This window comes from Sinohyriopsis cumingii, chromosome 2 (assembly GCF_028554795.1).
Source record: "Sinohyriopsis cumingii isolate HCF-2022 chromosome 2, ASM2855479v2, whole genome shotgun sequence".
Classification (NCBI taxonomy): Eukaryota; Metazoa; Mollusca; class Bivalvia; order Unionida; family Unionidae; genus Sinohyriopsis; species Sinohyriopsis cumingii.
In genome coordinates, this window is record NC_142962.1 from 170,145,689 (window position 1) to 170,171,448 (window position 25,760).

A 25,760-nucleotide genomic window follows, 5' to 3' on the forward strand; every position below is an offset into this window, starting at 1 on the left:
ATATGTACAGTGATTGTGGTTATTTTTCTTGAAATTGTTCTGAAACTGGACCTTGGAAACCGTTCTTTTTGTACAAACCTGCTATGAGAGACCACCTGTCTTAAGAGACCATTTTTTGTTGGCAGAAGGGGTGGTCTCTCGTAACATGTTTTACTGTAGTGACTACTATGTATTTTAAGATGACTTTAGTATTATACATATACTAAATTTTACTATAATATATTAGTAACACATACATATACAAAATATCTCTTAAATACTTTAATGTTTTCTGCAGAAATTATGTGCTGTGGAATCTTGTTCCACAGAACTTTACCGGAGTATTGGAAGTTTTTTGCTCTCTTCTCAGTTTTGGTGTACAAAGGTTTCCATGTGTCATTGATCTCAACTGGTAAAATGCTGAATAAGGACTGAAAAAATCATGAAGCTTGTCAGGTGCAGTTCCATGTAGACATTTATTTATGTACAAGAGCTACCTTGGGAAAACAAACCCTTTTGTATATTGTAAACCATTTTAGTTATTTAAACAATGCTTATGATGAATGAGCAACTGATGTAGAATAATGCATAGTGCCCCTTTCTGATGCTTATAAGATTTGGTCATCCCATTGTAAATTATTGTAAATTATTATCTAGAGACACACATACAAGTTTTTCTTGTTTGACATTTTCTAGCTGACAATTATTTATTGCAGGAGATAAGTTTGGTTCCTAATGTATGTAGTGTTTGTGATGTCCCCAAAATCATAGATTTTGTTTTACCTTTATTTATTACCATCAGCTATGTTGTGCCCAACTTTGATAGAGTCTGAGTCAGTTCTTCTGAAGAGCATATTGTATATTCATTATTGAATGGAAGATTATATACATAATTAGGAAAGAGGAGATGGCCTAAGACATCCTTGAGGGACCCCGCTATGAATAGCATGGGTTCATGAGCCAATGGTTACTTGTTGAGACCTTTTATTTATGTATGATCTAAACCATTTTAAAGAAGAATAATCAGATCTGTAACAGTTAAGTGTCCAAAGTCAATGATGATACCTGTAACAAAATACAAAAAGTGATTGTGGAAGTGTAGACAGTGAGAGGAGAGTTAATGGAGCTTCAGTGTGAGAATAACAACCTGAAACAAAAATTCAATTGTTTGTAGGCTGAACAAACAATTAAGAATGAACTGATTGCTCAGATGCAGACTTGTAATGATCCATTAAGAAAACTGGTGGAGGAACAGGAAAGATATTTGAGGAAGAACAGCCTGATTATCTATGAACTAGAAGATAAGGATGTGAGGGAATCATTTAACACATGTGAATAGAAAGTGATTGACTATTCAAAAGCAAACAAGGAATGAAGGTCTCTGTCAAGGATATAAACATCACACATTGCATGGGCCATTTTTCTGAATCAGTAGACAGACCTGTAATCTGTCAGCTTATTCCCTGAAGGAAGAGATTGATAATCATTTCAAGAAAGAAGACTTTAATGGGCTCAAACTATGTGATATAGGTTGATATAACAAAAGCAAAATATGACTTTATGGAAAAAGTAAAACTGCATGTATCTGTAGAATCTGCAAATTTTTGATGAAAGAATATTTGGAAAAATGAATAATGGAAAAAAACTCAAGAGTTTGGATAGGAGAATAACGCTCAAAAATTAAATGAGCACATTTCCAAGTAAAATCTGTCAATCTGGGTAAACGTTTTTACAAATAATAATCATCATTTTTAAAACTCCATATATGGAAGTGTTTCTTTCTGCCATGGTTTATCGTATGTTTGATATTAAACTTCGTTAAATTTTTTGTAAAATAACTTATTTACTACTAATCCATCATTCTATCTTGCCAAGGAGATAACTCTTGTTAACCCTTAAAAACTGTACCGATGTCTCCAACATGACTATTTTTAAGAATAATTAGCCAGTGTATGTTGAGTTCTAGCTTCAGTATTACAGATAGTTAGAAAATCAGACTGTTTTTTGTCTAATTTCAAATCATATAAAGGCTTACTGCTGGATCAGAGACCATATAAAATCCACTTCTATGATGTGGACCATGTAGAATGAAAACTGGTCTTAATACATCCAAATTAGGATTTGATAGGGTATATGTTGGGGGTGGGGTGGGGTTATCCATTGGTAAGCCAAAAGCAACAACTTCTTCACTAATATCAAACAATCAGCAGTGAAGCAGACTACACAGGCCAGATCATTTTGGTTGCAAAAGATATTTTAAATAAAAGTAATTTCTATAGGACAAAGTTCTCAAGACTAGAAAAGTATATTATCCATTTTTGCAGCAAGACAGCAATCACAACAATCACATAAAAAAGTTTTTAATGAATTACTGATATGACTTTACTATTTTTAAAACATTTATACAGCATTTAGCTCTGTTCTTTCAATAGTGTTGAATGATCTTTGGCAGTTTTTATTACCTTTGATTCAGACATCACCTGACACTATGTTTACTTTTCTGTCTTTTCTTTTCTATATCTCTTACTGACAATACTGACTTACATGTAACCTAAGACTACCAAATAAAATGCTCACTATTCCAGTTTTGGATAAGAGTGTCTTTCCAAATTCAAGAAGTAGTATACTGATAAATGTCATTTATCAAGAACTTTATAATAAAGACAGTGGATGTCTCATTGAGAATTGCCTTTATGAATTGCCAGGTTGGGGAACCCAGTCAGAATAAGGGATGTTTTGAATTACCAAAATAAGAAGGAATACTTAATATATCCCTTCCAAGATACACATTTTATTAAATGATGTGAGACATATATTAGATCAATTTGGGATCACGAATGTATCTTCAATTATTTTGCATCCAATTCAAGAGGAGTATCTATTTTATGGAACAATAACTTTCAGTTTACCATATAACAGAGTAAAAGTATATGTAAATGGCAACAAGATAGTTTTAGATAGTTCAATTCAAAATTACAGGTACACAATTATAAACATTTATGTCTTAATGTTGATACATCAGATTTCTACACAGAAGAAGGCAGGATATAGGGGACTTAAAACTCAGCATATAATTATTGGAGGGGCCTTTGATCTAGTTATGAATCAAGCTCTTGATACTGTAAATATAATTACATCTGACAAAATAACCCTAAAGCAAGAGATGCAGTAATTGATATTTGTGCTAATTATGATCTGACTGATATCTGGTGAGAAAGAAATTTGGATTCAAAAAGATGCACTTGGAGAAAGAATAACCCCATGAAGCAGGCAAGGTTTTCTTCGAAGTTCCAGAAATTCTTTTTACAATGGCAAATGATGTCTCTGTAGAACCAGGTTATAGAACAGACCATTCTCTTGCCCAACTAACTCTTTCTTTTAAAAAACCCCAGAAAAACACACAATGTTTTGGAAATTGAAGAATTCTCAGTTGAAAGAATTGGATAACATAGCACATGTTAAGGACTCTGTTCAAGAGTTCCAGAACAAATATGTGTCTCACACATCAAATTATAACTTTGAACCATCTACAGCATCTGTAGTTAGATCCTCCATTAATGACCAATTGTTTAAAATGTTTTTTTTAGAAATAACAGGCAAAACTATTTCTTATGCTTTATATAAAAGATACAAGTAGTTAAACACAAAAAGCTCAAAAAATTGCAAATGAGATTACTATTTAATAAAATAAAATAAAAACAATAAAAATAATCTGCATGAATTAGAAAGGATAAAGAGCAAATTACTGGAAAATTCATGCCAGAAAGATGGGAGGGGCTAGAGTAAGATCTAGGGCAAAATGGATTGAAGATGGGGAAAGGGTTTCAAAATATTTCTATAATATGAAAAAGAGAAGGTATACAAGTGAGATGATGCCAAATTTAGCTGAAGCAGACCCTTATTCAACAGGTCATTTTACAATCACTTCAGTACTCGCCAGGATTTTGACCAATGCAGAGGTCTAGTAAGTTAGGGAGTGAATTCTAATAGGCGTACTCCGAATGCACAGCATTTGTAAAAGGCAGAGCAGGAATTCAGACACTGAAAGGCTTCTTAAAGGTAAGAATTCTTTGCACAAATTTGTTGAACATTACTAACTGGGAGTTGCAAGTTTATATGTAGTATGTAGAAATTGATTACTAGAATAATGTTGGTATGTAGAAGTTACCTTTATTAGAGTTAATCTCACCTATGTATCTGAGTTATTTACCTACCATAATGTTCTGTAGAGAAATTAGTAGTATACAAGATTGAATTACAAAGATTGTTAGCCTGTGATTGGAATTAATTGTGTAATTTGCTGCTGTGTACCTAGTATTGAATTAGTACATTTATTAATGAGTTATGTTAGAACTTATTGTTTTAATTTTGAATTTGAATACATAGTTGTGAATTATACAGAGTTAGATATGTTGGCCTTGTGAACATATCATGAAGTATCTGCATATTCGTATTTGAACATTGTGTACCTCTCATGACTTGTAAGGTAAAGAATGCATCAGTTACTATATTGAGAAAAAAAAATGTGTATTCATGTCATGGAAGTTGCTGATGTATGTATGTATGTATCAGGAGTTATTAATACTGTTGTTGTATTATTACCCTTATTTTTTTGTACAAGCATGTATGGAATTTTTCGATGTGAGTGCATACATGACCTAATGATTTTAATGACCATTATGCTGATGAAAGGTTGTGTGAGGGTGTGAGATTGTCTAGGTCGAAAGGGAGACTAGACTATACATCTCTTATTATTTACAGAGAAACTTTCAGTACTGTTTTGGAGTCATTTGAATTGGACCAAGTGCCACCCAAAGGTGATGAAGTAAGGAGAAGTTGTGATAGAGGTCATGGGACAGGATAGAATAGCGGAGGCAGAAGTTTAAAGGCAGACTGGGGAACGGAAGTGGATGAAGTGGAAGGGTGAAGGACATAGTCAAGGGATGGAAGGGAAACTGGAGTACCAGTCAGGGAAAAGGAAATAATACAGATGAGTAAAGTAGCAGGGACAGGTGGAAACAGTTACCTTGCACATCAGATGATGACATTGGCAGATTAAATAGGTCAACCGAGTGGAGAAATTGAGGAAATTTACTTGTGTTGTTTGATTATTTAGATCTGTTATTAAATTGTTATTCCTCACATTTTATTTTTTGTATATTATCCACCTAGACCATCAGCATTGCTGATAAGGGGCTTGGAGCTATATATCCTTCTATTTAAAAATTTTTAATTGTACATCCTGCTACAATATTAGCAAAAATAACCTAGGAGACAATGCTACATAGAATATTTTCATAATATAAACAATAATATATCACTCATGACATTGAAGGATGATTTTACTAGTGGGCCATGAAAACTCAGCTGAGATATGACAAACTTTGATGGACATGAGTATGTGGCAATAATATCTTCACTTCTCCACGAGTGATCTATACATTGTCCCTCCTTAAATTCTGGAAGTGAATAAGTTTGGAGTTATATAACTTAACATTTAACACATTAGCTGCTATTTGAAGACTTGGTAATAGTAGTTCCAGTCTTTATGGCAAAAAACACAAAATGCTAGCCCAGGCGTTCTTTTTTCTTACAGATTGACCAATTGCATTCCAAGTGACTTTGCATTCAAGCAGTTTTCATGTCCACACATTTTTCAAACCGTTATTCAAACTTGGGTCTGGCTGAAAAATTCAAAATGCCATGTTTGGCAAGCAATTATGCTCATTTCCATAGGTTTCCATTACATTCAGATTCATTGGGTAAGTACACACTTTTGTCCAGTGAGAGGGCTCTTTACAGTGAACGTCTGCTAAATAATGGATGGAACAAATACTATTATGAGAAGCATTGCAGAATGGAATTAGACATACTATATTTTTTTTAAACACTTTCAGATACTATATAAAAAAATGGTCCTTATCAAGAAAAATCAAAATTAGTTCATGAGAAAAGCAGAATTCTGCTTATAAAAAGAAAACAATCATGTTGTCTAAGGGCAGTAAATCCAATTCAAGTCAAACAAGGGAAAAATAGCAAGGAAAGATGTGGAAAGAAGTTATTGTTCCCAAAATGAATAAAATTAGAGCTGTCAGAAAAGGGAAATATATAGTTTTGCTGAAATCATTCAAAATATACATGAAACAAAAAATAAATTATATTAATATGGGAAAAAGGTTTGTTTTTTTATATCAATAAAGAACTGTTTCTGATTGATAATTTTTCATTGAAATTTCAGTGATATTACAATCACAAAATCTCAATATTTTCAAAAATTTGGCAAATTCTCAATGAAATTTCAATCACAAATCTCACTGATACTTTCAGAAATGTTTGGAAAATCTCACTAAAATTTGGTGAAATACCATAATTTTGGTGAACAAGGACATTTCTGTGATTTTCACAGAAATTTCACAGATTCCACATTGAAAGTTTTCACAAGGTTTGTACAGTGAAAACTGAACACTTGAACCAGATAAAAATGATTAACATTATAAAATGATTAAGAGCAAGATTTCTCAAGAAGACACTGTTGCAGGTTGGAAAAAATGTTATAAAACCCAATTGTTGGAACCTAGACTACGAATTTAAGTATGAATTTTCTTGAAGATCTTAGCTGTTTCTGTTGATTGATATGCCTATCTTTATTTCAGTACCCTGTGCCCCAGGCAATTACTATGGACAGAACAGCTGTGTATCCTGCCCCATTGGTACATATCAAGAGACATACGGACAGACAGCTTGCAAAAATTGTCCAGATGGTTATACACCTGCACTACAAAAGACTTATTGTCAAAGTAAGTCCAGTAGGAAAACAGTTTAAGAGGAATTGATGTTTAGCAAACTTGTATGTGTTTAGTTACCATCAGGGCTGACAACTTGTATGTGTTTTAGTAACCCTCAGGGTTGACAACTGTAAATAATTAAACTCCTTTGTCCAGGAAAGCCAATAGTGGACACTGCATCAAAGATATAAAAAAATAAGCAATGGACAAGATGTATGGCAAAGCTGTGCCATGACAAAATACAAGTGATTAAAAAATTTAGCTGTTACCATAGAATTTGAATAAATTTTGTTTGTAAACTATTTTGTTGTTGGGTTTAACGCCATTTTTCAGCACGCGATTGGCTATACATGGCGGCCAGTATTAATGGTGGAGGAAGAACCCGGGAAAGAACCACCGACCCACGAGAAGCTACTGGCAAGCTTTCTCACATACCCACATTAGCCGAATCCGAGACTCGAACCCACGCAGACAGAGGTGAGATGGCAGTGATCCGTAACGAAGAACGCTTTAGACCACTCGGCCACTTGGGGCCCCTTGTAAACTATTTAATTTTGATAACGTTGAGACAGAGGACTCTAGCATTTGGGTTATCTGTATTGTGTGTGTGGGTAAGATGGGAGGTGTTTGTAAATATCTTTCGTTAAGATTGTTTAGAAAATGTGTCAGTTACCCCTTTGTGTAATTCGCCTAAGGTTTGGAATAAATCCCACTCCTTGAACCCTGCATCCTGCTTTCTGGACGGGGTCATGGAGTTAGAAATTATAATGGGGAAACATTTTTGGTTCATGTTTTTATTGAGATTTTCCATAACCCCTTCACAAATTCATCTAGAGTTTAGAAATTAACATTATCACTTACTCTCCTTTTCTGAGGACCTCTTTTTCTCCTGAAGCAGCCCTGAGGTCAAGAATTTTATTCAGGAAATTATTTGGTTCATGTTTTGGGTCAAAGTCTTTGTCCATCACTTACAACAGACTTCAGATATCATATAAATTGGAATGTTTTATATACTTATCATAATATTTGGAATGGACAGTGAACAAACAAGCACAAATCACAGAGTTGAGGTGGTATTGTATCCATCGCCTATAGGATACATATACCTGACTCATGAATACCTACTGGAAAGTGAAACTTAGGCAGAGTGAATAACCTCCCAATGTACACATTCTTGTCAAGTTTATTAACTTTCACCATGTTAGACAGAAGTTTGTTTTGATATGCACTCAGTTAAGAGACTTTATTATGATGTTCCTACTGAGAAAATCCAGGATTTGTTAGGTAATACATATGCTGTGTACCTCGGAGGGACCGTGAGATTACCTACAGATTTAGTTAATGTCTTGTACCCTCAAAAAATAAATCACTGTTATTATTAAATGTGATGCTATATTTAAAGATTTTATATTTTTACATTTTTCTTTTATTTTCTATACATTTGACAGAACTCTTATATGGTTACCTTTGATCTTAATCGTGTAGTGTATCCTGTTTACATTTATTTATAACGGTTTTTCTTCCAAAGCTTTTGTGTAATTCTTTATATCTAAAATTTTATAACTTTTTACTAGTTGCCATTATTGTGCTGATAGATTGTACAGACAGACAGACAGACAGATAGACACACACACACACATACATACATACATACATACATACATACATACATATATACATGCATGCATGCATGCATACATACATACATACATGTTTGGTGTATAACATCATTATACACTGATAAATTCTGCAAAAAAATCATTTTTCCACTGTTTTCCAGGGTTTTCCATGTTTTTCCATGGTATTCCATCCTTTTCCAGATTATACTGTGGAAAAAGTACAGTTGGGTAATAACTTTTGAAGATTTTAGGAACAACAATTTGGACAAAAATAACAAAAGATTAATTCCTTTTTTATCAGCTCATTATCATACATCTGTTATGACATCACAGAAAATGAATGTTTTGTGGATTGTTTTGTCTTTTATGTCCAGTGACAGGACAAAATTTCATAGGTCAAGGTTGCACCAGTCAGTATTATATTTCTGCATTATAAGTAATGTTTAGAATTGCTACTGGGGTCTACGAAAAACTTCATAGAGACAAGCTATGTAATCACTTGTTATTATCTGACTTTTACGCTTGTCATGAGCTGTGAGATTTATTCGTGTAGAAATACAATTATTCTTCATTGCATTTTTTGAAAAAAGGGACGTCATACATCCTTTTTATGACATCAGTTTCAACTGCATTATATTCGAATAATTTAATTTTGGATTGGCGGCCATTTGTTTGGGGTAGTAGCCATCAAGCTTGGACTACACATCTTTGTCAGGATCATCACTGTCACAAGAAATGAAATGAGGATCTTGCTTCGATTCCCATAAAATTAATTTTGGGTTGTAAAAAATATTAGTGTGATCTTGAGATCAGCAATATCATATGTTAATGGATTTTAAACATAATTCTGGGAAAGAGTATTTATGGATTTTAGACATATTTCATGTGTGATACATGATCAGTCTATTTTATCCATGACATCTGATTCTAAGTTCACCTAGACTTGTATGGTTTTAATACTGATAGTTTTGAATATTTAAATTCAGGAATATTGTAAGGTGTTTAAAATAACTTTTGTATTCTTTTGGTGCAGCTGAGAAATACATTTTGATATCCAGCAAGAAACAAAAACACAGAAAGAGGAAGAAACATACTTTTTGTGACATGCTGCAGATTTGTGGGAAAGGAGCGTTAGGTCTTTTGAGTGACTTTAGTTTAATTGATTTATATATGTTTCAGAGCTCTGTCCAGTTGGATTTACATCTATTAATGGACTCCCTCCTTGTACACCATGTCCAGTGGACAGTTATTGGAATGATTCCAGATCTTGTGTTACATGTCCCCCTGGCTACAGCACAGTTGATAATGAAGGAGCAAAAGACCAGCAACAGTGCAAAGGTATGAATAATTAACACAAATAAATAGATCAGTTTTTCAAAACTTAATGAGGTATGTTTTTAATGTATCTTCTAAATAAAACTAATGTGGTAGTCTGGTTTCATCCCTTGACATGTCTTATAATAATGCAAACAATTTCCTTGAGACATATTCATTGATAGGTATTTTATAAAATATTAAATGCTTCAATATCTTTTTCATTGTGTGATTGTTACTTTGAGGAAATAAAAAAGAAATCGAAATTATTCATACATTTGAAGAGAGCAGCTTTTGTAAGTGCTGTAATATTTTTATATACAAGTTAAACTTGAAACTTCTTTATCACAACTGATTTGCATTTACGATTGGGCTGAAAAACAAGGAGAATATTGGGATTGGCTACTGTTTTTCACCAATCACTCACATTGATGTCTTTATAACAGTTGTTTTGTAGCATGCAAATTATATTATAGTGGCATACATATATTTCTGTATACCATTCATTTCATGCTTGTGAATTAATCCAGCTAAATTGTATAAAATCTACTGATGTAGCTAGGACTGGCCTCTTCATTCCAAAGAAATGTGCTGATGTTATAGTTTCATCTTTAATTTTCTGGTTTGGAACTAATTGCAGTTTTTGAAATTCATTGGGGTATTTTATGAAAACTTGTGTTACCCCATTGAATCTTAATCACAAAGATAGTTATCATACAGTATTCAATGTGTCATACGTCTTAGTGATCAAGATCCATTCTGGGTGCATTCGATGATATGGCTTTGTTTAAGTGAGAGTTCTCACAAGGATGAAGTAATTTCATTTCTTGCTGCAATGAACATCTGTAGCCTGAATAATATACTGACAACTTTGGACTAAATGCTTAAAATAAATTGTTTTGCATAATTAAAACTCGTTAAAAATGCATTTTAGTTAATTTGTCTGCATAAAATGTGCTGCTTTTCTAGAGATTTGCAAAATGTGATGCATGCTCTGTAGAATAAAGCTGTCACAGACAGATAAAAAAAGATTTCAGCCTGAAAATTGGAGATAAACCTACTGAGAATGTTACTGATGAAAAACGTGTGTGTGTGTGTCTGCGATTTGGATTTTTAATGTAGCTTTAACAATTATTCGGTCATATTGCTATGATGTCTGCAGTGTGGCAGTTTATAGTGATGTCTAGCACTGGGGCATCATTCTGCAGACAGGTAGCATGATGTCCCACCCAGTCACATTATCCTGACACCAGGTCAACCAGTCCCAACACTAACCTTTTAATGCTGAGTGCCAAGCGAGGCAGCTGTTAGTACCATTTTTGTAAGTTTGTGGTGTGACTTGGCCGGGGATCAAACCCACGACCTCCTGCATCCGAGGCGGACGCTCTAACCACAAGGCCACTGGAGCGGTGAGAAACGTCTTGGTGTGTATGTTGTCAGTAGCTTGAAGTAGGACAAGCATGTATCTCTCACAAGAGGTTTAGTCTCATCAAGTATGATTAATTGCTATCAGAACAATAATAATAATAAAGACTTTATTTAGAGAAGGTAACTCAATTAGTTACAGAACTAATCTACCTTGAGGCCTTCTATCTGTTATGTACAATATATACAGTATATACAACATGATGTGAAGAGTCTGGCTTGACACTAAATAATTAAGTAATTTTAAAATTCAAAGTATCAAGCCTGGAACACATTCACAGGCATCAGTGAAAACGTAAACATATATATAAAACATAAAATATAATCCTGCATTGAAGTATTCAGCTATGAAAATGATGTAAAATTACAGAAAAGCAGGCGGTATTTTTTGTACTAGAACTGTTCAATTTTCTAAAGATTTCATCCATTTAAGACATTGATTGTGAAAAGGTGAAATGCTAGGAGCCTGCCTTATGTCACTGGGAATGTTGTTCCATACCAGTGGACCAGTATATTGACCAGGATATGAAACAAGGATACCTTTCTATAATACCTATATGTTGCAGTCACTGAGCATTGTATAATTGTTTGAGGAATTATTGTAAAAGACAATTACATGTAATACACAAAAGGCAAAAGCATGATGCATGCATTAAGTTTTCTATATTTTGTGTTCACTAATAAGGTCATTAAATGTGCCATAGTCTGTATCATATTTCTAGTATAATGTGTGTGTGTGTATATATATATATATATATATATATATATATATATATATATATATATATATATATATATAGAGCAGCTCTAGAATCTATTATTCTGATATTGCTTGCTATATTTATAATAATTATATGTATACATTTTCACAGAGGCTGTCATAGCACATTATAACTCCTTGCCCAAAGGACTGACTTGCTGTGTTCAAGTGTAACATGTCACACTGAACTTGTAAGTCTTATGTGTTGCAAGTAAATGTTGGACCCACTGTGAAAGCTCAATAGCATAGGTAAAATTACGAGTGAATACAATTGAGTGCAACTGGTTAAGAAGCCAAAGGCATTTCCCCAAACTGGAGTTGACGGACTGGTGTAACCAGATTGATGCAAATAAGATATAATGTGTATTACTTAACAAGTGGGTCAGGTGATTATATATAACTTGGGCACTCTGGAAGAAGAGAGTATCCTCTTGTTGAGATGAGGGTCTCTTGGAACCAGATGACCACAGATAATGGCAAGTACCAAGCACAAGGTAGAGCCAGCAGTTTAAAAAGCAGAATGTACTGATATATGTGAGTTGAGAGTCCAGAGATGTTGGACAACAGTACTGGGTAGGACATGGCATCATGACAGAAAATTCCCTTTAACTGAAGTTCAATGGGAAAAATGGATAACAAATTATCTATGAACAATCCATTATAATTATTATTGTTATTACTGTTATTAACATTATTAATTTTAGTTAAATTATCATGTTTTTTAATGTTGACTGAAAATGATGGATTATTACTTAAGGAATGAAAACAGATGTTTCTATTTTAACATGCTTGACAATATATGCCAATGGTTATGAATGAGTTAATCCTTGTCCACTGTATCAAAATGCTTTACAATATATGCCAAAGATGATGAATGAGTCAGCCCTTGTGCATTGTGTTAAAATGTTGGACAGTATATGCCAAAGATGATGAATGAATCATCCCATATTCATTGTGTTAAAATGCTTGACAGTATATGCCAAAGATGATGAGTTAGCCCTTGTTCATTGTGTTAAAATGCTTGACAATATATGCTGAAGATGATGAATGAGTCAGCCCTTGTTTTGTTTGTGTTAAAATGCTTGACAGTATATGCCAAAGATGATGAATGAGTCATCCCTTGTTCATTGTGTTAAAATGCTTGACAATATGTGCTAATGGTTATGAATCAGTCAGCCCTTGTCCACTATGTTAAAATGCTTGACAATATATGCCAAAGATGATGAATGAGTCAGTCCATGTTCACTGTGACTAAAAACTGGACAAGAATGAAAAATAGAGCAGTTGCTTGGGATGGTGGTGGATAAAATGAACTGTGACAGTCTCCTTCAGGATGTTAAGTGTAACAAATAACTGCAGAGGAAAGTGATGCTAATCTAATACAATGCTGGAGATTGTCAAGTGAGGCTCATTAACACAGTGATGTCAAATACATGAAATCTCATAGTCTGTTCATTAACACAGTGATGATAAATACACAAAATCTCATAGTCACTTAATTAACACAGTGATGTCAAATACATGAAATCTTATACTCTGTTCATCAACACAGTGATGTCAAATACATGAAATCTTATAGTCTGTTAATTAACATAGTGATGTCAAATGCATGAAACCTTATAGTCTGTTCATTAACACAGTGATGTCAAACACATGAAATCTCATAGTCTGTTTATTAACACAGTGATGTCAAACACATGAAATCTCAGTCTGTTCATTAACACAATTATGTCAAAACATGAAATCTCATATGTTCATTAACACAGTGATGTCCTGTAAGTGAAGACTGTCCTGCTCATAATGAAATCTCATAGTCTGTTAGTGAAGACTGTCCAGTTCATAACAAAATCTCATAGTCTGTAAGTGAAGACTGTCCAGCTTGTGACAAAATCTCGTAGTCTAAACGTGAAGACTGCCCAGCTCATGACGAAATCTCAGTCTGTAAGTGAAGACTGTCCAGCTCATAATGAAATCTCAGTCTGTAAGTGAAGACTGTCAAGCTTATAATGAAATTTCATAGTCTGTAAGTGAAGACTGTCAAGCTCATAACGAAATCTCAGTCTGTAAGTGAAGACTGTCCAGCTCATGATGAAATCTCATAGTTTAAAAGTGAAGACTGTGCAGCTCATGGCGAAATCTCAGTCTGTAAGTGAAGACTGTCCAGCTTATAATGAAATTTCATAGTCTGTAAGTGAAGACTGTCAAGCTCATAATGAAATCTCATAGTCTGTAAGTGAAGACTGTCAAGCTCATAATAAAATCTCATAGTCTGTAAGTGAAGACTGTCCAGCTCATAATGAAATCTCATAGTCTGTAAGTGAAGACTGTCAAGCTCATAATAAAATCTCATAGTCTGTAAGTGAAGACTGTCCAACTCATAATGAAATCTCATAGTCTGTAAGTGAAGACTGTCCAGCTATGAAATCTCATAGTCTGTAAGTGAAGACTGTCAAGCTCATCACGAAATCTCATAGTCTATAAGTGAAGACTGTCCAGCTCATAATGAAATCTCATAGTCAGTAAGTGAAGACTGTCCAGCTCATAATGAAATCTCATAGTCTGTAAGTGAAGACTGTCAAGCTCATCACGAAATCTCATAGTCTGTAAGTGAAGACTGTCCAGCTCATAATGAAGTCTCAGCTGGCTGTTAAGTGAAGACTCTTCTGGTCATAATGAAATATGATATATTTTGTTGTCAAATAATCCTACTACCGTAAATAATTCCTATTGGGTCTTTGATCGTGGTGTCATTCTACATATTTGATATCAGCCATTAGCAAAGTCATTATTAATTAATTAATTAATTACCATATTTAGCTGTCTATAATGTGCACTATTTCAGTTTATTTTCTTATTTTCAGTGTGTCGGGCCTTGATAGTCCATAGTATTGTTTTTTTATTGTTTATGTTATTAAATTCATTTTGTTTCAGAACTGTATAGCATTCTTTTCTTTGTTTTGCCTGGAAATATATGTACATAATAACTGGTAAATTGTTATTCTAAAGCAATGCAAAGCACCACAGGGTAGAGGAACAAATATGTTGATTATCATACCAGTACCATGACTGTTGAGCATTCCATAACTTTGGATCAACTACATTTTTCTTCATTTGTTGTAATATTTTGAATTCAAGAAGTGTTAATGTTAATACAGAATTGAAACTGAGTGGGCTTTGGAATAAATGAATAATTCAAACACATTGTGTGTGAATGATGAGACTTGTGTATTGAACGATGAGATAATGGCACAAAAATAATAAATGAAACAATCTATGCAATACCTGACTCTCGCACACACGCTACACACATTCACAAAAGAAAGAAATATAGTGATGTTGATGAGGGTTGAGATGATGACAACACAGTGTTGAAATTACCAATGATAATGATGATGACGGTTCATATAACCGATATGCTATATAAAATGAAACAAAACAAAGTAACATAGTTCTGACCCACGCCGGGTGCACTTTGTCTATAAGTGAAGACTGTCCAGCTCATAATGAAATCTCATAGTCTGTAAGTGAAGACTGTCAAGCTCATAATAAAATCTCATAGTCTGTAAGTGAAGACTGTCAAGCTCATAATGAAATCTCATAGTCTGTAAGTGAAGACTGTCAAGCTCATAATGAAATCTCATAGTCTGTAAGTGAAGACTGTCCAGCTCATAATGAAGTCTCAACTGGCTGTCAAGTGAAGACTCTTCTGGTCATAATGAAATATGATATATTTTGTTGTCAAATAATCCTACAACCATAAATAATTCCTATTGGGTCTTTGATCGTGGTGTCATTCTACATATTTGATACCAGCCATTAGCAAAGTCATTATTAATTAATTAATTAATTAATTACCATATTTAGCTGTCTATAATGTGCACTATTTCAGTTTATTTTCTTATTTTCAATGTATCGGGCCTTGATAGTCTATAGTATTGTTTTTTTATTATTTATGTTATTAAACTCATTTTGTTTCAGAACTGTATAGCATTCTTTTCTTTGTTTTGCCTGGAAATATATGTACATAATGACTGGTAAATTGTTGTTCTAAAGCAATGCAAAGCAGCACAGGGTAGAGGAACAAATATGTTGATTATCATACCAGTACCATAACTGTTGAGCATTCCATAACTTTGGATCAACTACATTTTTCTTCATTTGTTGTAATATTTTGAATTCAAGAAGTGTTAATGTTAATACAGAATTGAAACCGAGTGGGCTTTGGAATAAATGAATAATTCAAACACAATGTGTGTGAATGATGAGACTTGTGTATTGAACGATGAGATAATGGCACAAAAATAATAAATGAAACAATCTATGCAATACCTGACTCTCGCACACACGCTACACACATTCACAAAAGAAAGAAATATAGTGATGTTGATGAGGGTTGAGATGATGACAACACAGTGTTGAAATTACCAATGATAATGATGATGACGATTCATATAACCGATATGCTATATAAAATGAAACAAAACAAAGTAACATAGTTCTGACCCACGCCGGGTGCACTTTGTCTATAAGTGAAGACTGTCCAGCTCATAATGAAATCTCATAGTCTGTAAGTGAAGACTGTCAAGCTCATAATAAAATCTCATAGTCTGTAAGTGAAGACTGTCAAGCTCATAATGAAATCTCATAGTCTGTAAGTGAAGACTGTCAAGCTCATAATGAAATCTCATAGTCTGTAAGTGAAGACTGTCCAGCTCATAATGAAGTCTCAACTGGCTGTCAAGTGAAGACTCTTCTGGTCATAATGAAATATGATATATTTTGTTGTCAAATAATCCTACTACCATAAATAATTCCTATTGGGTCTTTGATCGTGGTGTCATTCTACATATTTGATACCAGCCATTAGCAAAGTCATTATTAATTAATTAATTAATTAATTACCATATTTAGCTGTCTATAATGTGCACTATTTCAGTTTATTTTCTTATTTTCAGTGTATCGGGCCTTGATAGTCTATAGTATTGTTTTTTTATTATTTATGTTATTAAACTCATTTTGTTTCAGAACTGTATAGCATTCTTTTCTTTGTTTTGCCTGGAAATATATGTACATAATGACTGGTAAATTGTTGTTCTAAAGCAATGCAAAGCAGCACAGGGTAGAGGAACAAATATGTTGATTATCATACCAGTACCATAACTGTTGAGCATTCCATAACTTTGGATCAACTACATTTTTCTTCATTTGTTGTAATATTTTGAATTCAAGAAGTGTTAATGTTAATACAGAATTGAAACCGAGTGGGCTTTGGAATAAATGAATAATTCAAACACAATGTGTGTGAATGATGAGACTTGTGTATTGAACGATGAGATAATGGCACAAAAATAATAAATGAAACAATCTATGCAATACCTGACTCTCGCACACACGCTACACACATTCACAAAAGAAAGAAATATAGTGATGTTGATGAGGGTTGAGATGATGACAACACAGTGTTGAAATTACCAATGATAATGATGATGACGGTTCATATAACCGATATGCTATATAAAATGAAACAAAACAAAATAACATAGTTCTGACCCACGCCGGGTGCACTTTGGTTCAACTTCCCACTTTGAATGAAAAAACTCTACAAAATATCACAGTTCCATTTTGGCTCAACTTCCCAGATTCATGCTGGCTCAACTTCACCCTCCACCAGTTTCAGTCTGACTCAACTGCACCCTCCACCAGCTTCAGTCTGGTTCAACTACACACTCCACCAGTTTCAGTCTGGCGCAACAACACTTCCCACCAGTTTCAGTCTGGTGCAACAACACCTCCCACCAGCTTCAGTCTGGCGCAACTACACCTCCCACCAGATTTGGTCTGGTTCACCTACACATCCCCGTCCACCAGTTTCAGCTACAAATAGATGAAACTAGTAGCATATAATAGGAAATACGCTATCACACAAAATACTCAAAATACTCTACTACATGTATATGAAATGACTAAATATCCACTCAACAAATGCCTATAGTCCAATTCATTATATCAATGTCCCTAATGGTTTATGCAAACAAACAAAAATACATCAAAACCCGCACTCTATGTGTGACTTTCTACTCCGAGTCCTACTCGTGAAAAGGAATAAATTCTAACGTGGTTATTGTATCTATCGATGCTTTATCAAATTTACAATAATAATAAAATAAGTATGTCATGAACACACTGAAAAGCATAAATATACAAGGGAACCAAAATTATTTTAACAGTTGTCCCATACCCCTATGGCTGTAGTTTGTGGTTCCAAACCGACACTCTATGACAAGATCCAAGCGATGATGTACCGCTTGTAGTAAACCTTACTATTTATACTATATAAGAAAAACCAAGACGTTCAAGACCCAAGGGTAAAGTACCTGTGCATGTCGAGAAACATGGGCATCACGCTATGAACAACCTACAGTGAGATGTAGTCTTATTCAGTAACTATATGTCAAGGTAATAAAAACACTACTCTAGCTAACGCTGTATGTGTTGACAAAGTCAAATGTACATTGTCAATGTTTAATGGAAAACCAAACTTTTTCTTGCCTTATTCTGTGACACCCATCAGAAGCACATTTAGGGGAGATATTTTTGTGACTAGTTAGTCTGTTACAATAAAACTGACACATTTTGAAAAAATCAATCAATGCGTAAATTAGAAACATTATTTTTCTTCCTTGAAAATAAACTTGGGTCTTATTTTTATTTCTCCTCTTAAATCATAGCATTTGATACATCTTTGCAACTATATAGTGATTTAGGCTGTAACAAGATAACCGGGTGGGATTTTGGATTTACAACAGAACACTTTTGATGGTGAAATACAATGTTTAATAACAAACGACTTAATGAGCAATTAATCATGATTAATATATGCATGTATATGATCCAGATATTGGATAAATTAACATAAAACACACAGACTTAATAATGAAATACAAATAAATGACTTTACACAGTACAAGGATAAAGGGTGAATATTCACAGTGATTTCACAATGAAAAGATTGATGTGTTTTACTCAAATAGTAAAACAAATGCAGTATTTACTCGTATAGTAAAATGTATTCACTCATATAGTGAAATTATGTAAACAAAAGGGACAGATATACAAATTATCTTTACAGTCCCAAAACCACACTGGGTTTTACAAACCCTCCAAAATTAGCCCACGGCTAAAAGATTACATGTATGGAGTTACACACTCCGTCACCAGCACATTCGGCTACCAGTCACACTGGCCAATTAAGCCGTCAGTATTCCAGGTTGGTCAATCAAGCAGTTAGTACCCACCAATCTTGGTCAGCAACACCTGATCACCTGCTACTTGACCAGCAACACCGTTCATTCAGCTCTGCAGCTGCTATGGTTGAGCTTCACAGGTGCTATGATCAACTTCTATGGTTAGCTCTGCAGCTGGTACCACATCGACTCCAATCACTCTGATAATTCTGTGATCACTTGGGTCAGCTCTACAGCTGAAGATGTGCAAGTCCTTAAAGTAGACCGCTCACTGACAAAACGTTTCGTAATGTGAAGATTTTATCTTACGGTGAGGCATTTATACACAGACGAAGTTGTCATACATTGTCTGTATGCTGGAAGCATTCAGTTTTTCCCATTGAAAGCACTACGCACATGCGGCATGGGATGAACCAAACTCACTATTTCAAAATATTGTACAATATACATAAATCACCCTGGAGTATTGTTGTACACAACAAACAAAACCCAAGTACATGTATTAAATAAATAAAGGGATTTATAAAATTCTGTGATATAGGCTTCATTAACTCGGTTTGATCTTTTCTTGGTAATTGGGGCCCGCTAAACTTTGATATGCTAAACATGGTTACAATGCATCTGTCTTGGTAAATTTGCATAGTATTAACTTTTCATCAGAAAATAAGCTTGGTTCTTTGTTACAACAGTGAGAGCAGTGTCCAATGCCTTGCATAAGGGCAGTGTCATTGTTGGAGATAGATCAGCATCCAAAAGGAAATAAGAGTGAATTGACAGAAGCATGATACAGTGACAAGCTACAAGTACCTAGTTGCTGTTCCCTCTGAAGAAGGTTCAAAACCTGAGGTTCTGTCCAGGATTGTGCAAACAACAGCTGCACTGACAAGGCTGAAGCACATTTGGAAGGACAAAAACATTATGCTTGGGTCCAAGATCAAGCTTATGTGCTAAATCGTCATGTCCATATTCGTGTATGCATGCGAGACATGGACCCTGACAGCAGAGCTAGAGAGAAGAATCCATGATTTAGAGATGAGATGTTATCGAAGGATCCTGAACATCTCATGTAGACCACCTCTCTAATGAGGAGATGCACATTAGAATCCAGTGTGCAATCGGACCATATGAAGATCTGCTCACCACTGTAAAGAAATGCAAACTAAGATGGAATAGGTCATGTCTCATGCTTATCTCGCTTGTCAAAGACAATGGCATAGTGAGAGGAAAGAGAAAATGAGGTGGAAGATAACATTCAAGAGTGTACAGGCATGGACTTTACAAAGTTCCAACGAGCAGTGGAGAACAGGGCAAAATGGAGAGTGCTTGTCACAGTCATCAGTAGTGTCCTTACACCAGCCAGGTTATGGGAGAAATCATAAAAAAGTGATATCACGTGTTTTATTGCAAAACTACATATTTTCCTCCCATTCTGAGTCAAATATCAGGGTGCACATTATACTCACCAAACTATGGTACTAGGTGTAATTTAAATTCAATGAATAAATTCTGAATGCTGGAGCTTTTAGTATTGTACATATAAATTGTTATTTGCATTTGCTTTTGTAGGTTTTTAGAGTAGTAGAAGACCTTGATGGAGTCTAGTCGCATATTATTTATCTACCTTCTTAAAAAATGAATTATTATTATTATTATTGTTATTATTATTCATTATTATTATTGCTGTTATTATTTGTTATTATTATCATTATTCATTATTATTATTATTTTTCATTATTATCGTTATTATTATTCAGTATTATTATTACTGTTATTATTATTCAGTATTATTATTACTATTATTATTCATTATTATTATTATTATTATTGCAGTAACTTAAGAACAGAATAATATCCAACTGAGAATAATGTGATTACATAAAAAATGCAAGTATGAAACTTTTAAGGAAGTAAGAGAGGGAGGAGAAATCTAGACATAAGAACAATGTATTGACAATGCAATATGCTAAGAGAATAGAGAAATACATATTTTAAATACTATAGCTGATGTATATGAGTTAGCCCCAAATTCACATATGTAACATTATCTCCAATCTGGGACCATTAAAATGTGACTACCTTATAGATTTACTTAAAATCCTGTTCGCCTGTATGCCATCTCCCACCCCAAACTGAATAGGTAAAACTTTAAAAAGTGCATAAACCAACTCATAAGTCAAGCCAAATAAAAAAAATCTTGCTATTGTTACTCCATTTGAATATATGGCTGACTTAACATGGAGGTTAAAGTACAGGCGATCTTACATGTTCAGGTTAGATATCTGATCTCATCTTTGGCAATCTGCAGTTACGATATATACTGGTAGTTAACAAGAAAACTTAAAAAAATTTAAGTTTTGACCTTGTTCTGTAGATAAGCTGAACTCCTTTCTTCCAGGCCTTTTTTCCCCTTAAATTATTTGGCTTGCATGCAAGTATATTTAGTAATTATGCTTCTCTTCATATTATGCCATTTGGATAAATATTTAGACATGTGCAAACTTAATATTACCTGTCAAAAGAGTTCATGACCAAAAATAAAACCCCTTATAAGAATATAATAACTCCTTGTATTTTCAAGCCAACTGAAATGATCCAACTCTGTCATTTTCTGGCATGCTATATATAGATATACAAGATATAAATGGCCCCCTCCCCCTTCCTTGAATGAATATGATGCTATTATGCATGTAGGCATATTGTGTATTGCCTATTATTACTTATTGTCTTCACTGACCATTAGTATTACAAATTGTTCTTACAGTTCTTTGAACAATAGAAGATCCATTTTATTTTTACTAAGGGGAGATAATAAAATTTATATGGGGTACACAATTTTATTATTGGAGATACATGATTCAATTTCATTTATTCAAACTGTAACAGGTCTCATAATTAAAGATTTTAAGGGCCTACCTAACAAGTGATATTTCTTTTGTAAACAACATAATACTTGGCTAATATTTGTCTTAATCATTGTAGGTTATGTATTAAGATAATTATTAATTGTAAACATGTTTACTTCTATTTTATTTCTTGAAACAGCCTTGATTCTGACCTCAGAAGGTTCCAGAAATGAATTTTGTTTACAGTTTTGAGTAATTTTCAATAAGGTTTCAGAGTATTTTCAGAAAATGGTACTTGCAACATTGTGAAATGGAGAGATATATAAAGTTCGTTTATATTGGAATTTATTCATTCCTACCTTAACATCAAAAGTGGAATCAGTTTTATTGTTGTGTTCAGTTTTTATTTGAGAGGATTATTTATTTAAATTATTCACTGGAATTACAAAGCACTCAATATTTTCAGACTAAATCACTATTTTGGGATTATTGTTAATTCATTCAAGGACATTTGGGATCATAGCATTGTGATACATCAAAACTTTTGGCACATTGGCAACTTTGAGGCTGTTGGCACATCAGCACATTCAGAAGTTGGAATTCATTCAAAGCACCAGTGGAATTCATTTGAAACTTGATATATTTGGACTTGTGATAGAACTTTTAGGATTTTTTGGGATATAATGCACAATACTGTAAGTCCTTTTTAAATTTTCACTTTTGTATTTTAGGGAAATAAATTATTTATTGAATTTTGGAAATGTTTTGCTTTTAACTAGTTTCTGTTACTTAGTTTAAGATGATACAGAAGCAAAAATAGTATTGATAAGGAATAATAAAATAGCCCTAGTAGAAAACCTATCTTGTATGTTTATGGCCAGCAGCATTCTGAACAAACTTTTTTTGTGTAAGCCCAGTCCAATCTCGCTGGGATTGAATATAGTGTTCATAAGTTCTTAAGAATTGCTTGACATAAGCTTCTTTTCTTCCTAATGCTTGCAGTACAGTTTTGGAACTGATGTACCTGAATTGTAGGCCGATTTATTTCCAGCAGTTTGGTTACCTGAACAGAGTTGTGATTCATACATATAGGTCCTTTAAGCATTATGATGAAGGCAAATTTCTGGAAGATTTCAGTACTGTTCCTTGGAGTAGAGTATCCATGTTTGATAATGTAGATGATGCTCTTGATATATGGACACAACGTTTATACAAGTGGTTGATAAACGTATACCTTTGAAAAAAACAGAGTAAAACTGGACTTCCAACTTGATTGGCTGACTCCTGGCATTCTATATGCCATGAAAACCTGTGATTATTTCACATATGGTCAACAAGCACATTACAAGACATGGAGAAAAAAAGTAACCAAAATGATGAATTGGGCAAAGAAGAATTACTATCAGTTGACTTTAGAAATTAATTGCAATAAGAATTATATGTGGAAAGTTTTTAAGAAACTAAATGTAGGTAGATGTTCCACAAGTTAATCCAAAATCCACAACTTAGCCAGGAATGCCTGATTAATGATGAAGGTGATGAAATAGCAAATGTGTTCAATCAATGTTTAGTCAGCATAACCTCCAGAATTAAAGAACCCATTGTCAGCTCTAATCACAATGAACAAATATATATGTTCTAAAAAAATTCGCCTGACACAATTTTTATCTCTGCATTACTAAATGAAAAAGTTTTGACATCTTTGCAAACTATTGCAACAAGGAAATCAATAGGTCTAGATATAATATCTTACAGCACAGTTTACATATGTACTAATCTAAGTATATCAATCTCAGTGTTTCCCCAGACATGGAAATTGGCAAATGTTGCTGCCATTCACAAGTCTGGCAACAAAGATGTCAATAACTAAAGATCCTTATCTATCTTACCAACTCTGTCCAAATTAATTGAAAAACATGTTCATGACATTCTTTTGTTGTACCTATCAAACTTTAACTTTATTCAGAAAAACCAGGCTTCAGAGAAAACCAATCCTGTGAGACAGCCATGTATGGACTTACTTAGAATAGATTCCTGGTGTATGGAAATTATGGCATGAAAGTAAATGCAGATGAGACTTACTTAGAATAGATTCTGGTGTATGGAAATTATGGCATGAAAGTAAATACAGATGAGACTTACTTAGAATAGATTCCTGGTGTATGGAAATTATGGCATGAAATTAAATGCAGATGAGACTTACTTAGAATAGATTCCTGGTGTATGGAAATTATGGCATGAAGTAAATGCAGATGAGACTGACTTAGAATAGATTCCTGGTGTATGGAAATAATGGCATGAAAGTAAATGCAGATGAGACTTATGTAATAATTATTATTACCAAACAAAATAGAGTAAAATTGGAAAATAACATTTGAATCTTAAGTAGAATTAAATTTACCTACAAATGGTTACCATGACAAAATAATTGGGGAGAACAAGGGAATGAACATATTCAGTCATATTTCATAAAGTCAGTTCTTGTCTGTGGTTATTTAGCAAGATAAAGCCAAAACGAAATAAAAACTCTTAGAGAAGTTTCATTATTCATGATCAATAAATTGGAAAGAATCCCAAAGGAAATTAGAGAAAGCACAAAGAAAAATACATTTGATTATAACTTAATTCAATGGATGAAAATTGTAACATGTTCGATTTGACAACTTAAAAGTATAAATTCACTATCCGCTTTGTTGTCTCATTATTTTGTACTGTAAATAGACAATGTACCTAGTTGGTGCATGTTCACTGAAATTTTCTGTTTATTATGTCCATATATAAATATAGGTTATTAATGTTTGTGTGTGGGGGTGTGTGTGGTGTGGGGTGTACTTGGGCTTGGAACAGAACTCTTAGAACTATTTGGGATATTCTTTAGGATTTAACTGACAATACTAAATTCTTTTAAAATTTTTGGCTTTATATTCTTGGGAAATAATTTGTTTGTCAAGCTTTACCAAAATTGTTGCTTTTTGTTAATTTCTGTTGCTTAGTTTAAAACCATAGAGTTGTAATGGCATATAGCTATATATCTGCATATCGCCCTTGCCACAGTACTGAAACTACTCTTCTAAAAGTAGTTAATGACATTCTCTCTGCGTTGGATAGTGGAAAGATTACAGTCATCACCCTCCTTGATTTGTCTGCAGCATTTGACACAATAGACCATGATATATTACTTCACTGTCTTCAGCATGTATTTGGCATTCATGATACAGCCTTACTGTGGTTCAAGTCCTACTTGGTCAACAGGACACAAAATATATCTGCAAATGCAATACACTCCAGCCAGGTTGATCAATGTTGTGGTGTTCCACAGGGGTCTGTTCTGGGACCTGTTCTCTTCATTCTATACACTCAGTCGCTCTGAAGTGTCATAGATCATCATCCATTGTCTCACCAATTGTACGCTGATGACACCCAAATATACAAATCTAGCCACCCAACTGAAGTTGATGCTGCCATCCAAGGTGTAGAGAGGTGCATTTTTGATGTGATTTGATGTGATGTGATTATATGTAACAAGCAGCAGATGGATGATAATAAAACTGAGGCCGTTCTGATCACAACACAAAGACTTTCTCATTCACATCCTTTACCTCGAACAATAAATATCAGCAACACCAACATTAAATTCACACAATCAGTATGAAACTTAGGTGTTACTCTGGACAGTACTCTCACATTGCATCAACATGTCATGAACATATGCAAGGCTGCATATCTTGAGCTGAGACGCATCAGCTCAGTTCGCAAATATCTTTCCGTTGATGCCACTAAAACACTTGTGT

At 33.8% G+C, this 25,760-nt stretch overlaps 1 protein-coding gene across 1 annotated transcript in view; it reads left to right on the forward strand.

Annotated features, from left to right (window-relative positions):
• The window catches only part of LOC149806285 (uncharacterized), a 478,750-nt gene that overhangs the window by 21,367 nt on the left and 431,623 nt on the right, over positions 1 to 25,760 (forward strand). The window contains exons 5-6 of the mRNA XM_089935589.1: positions 6,633 to 6,776; positions 9,563 to 9,721. Coding sequence (XP_089791715.1) covers positions 6,633 to 6,776; positions 9,563 to 9,721 — 303 coding nt within the window. The remainder of the gene's footprint in view (positions 1 to 6,632; positions 6,777 to 9,562; positions 9,722 to 25,760) is intronic.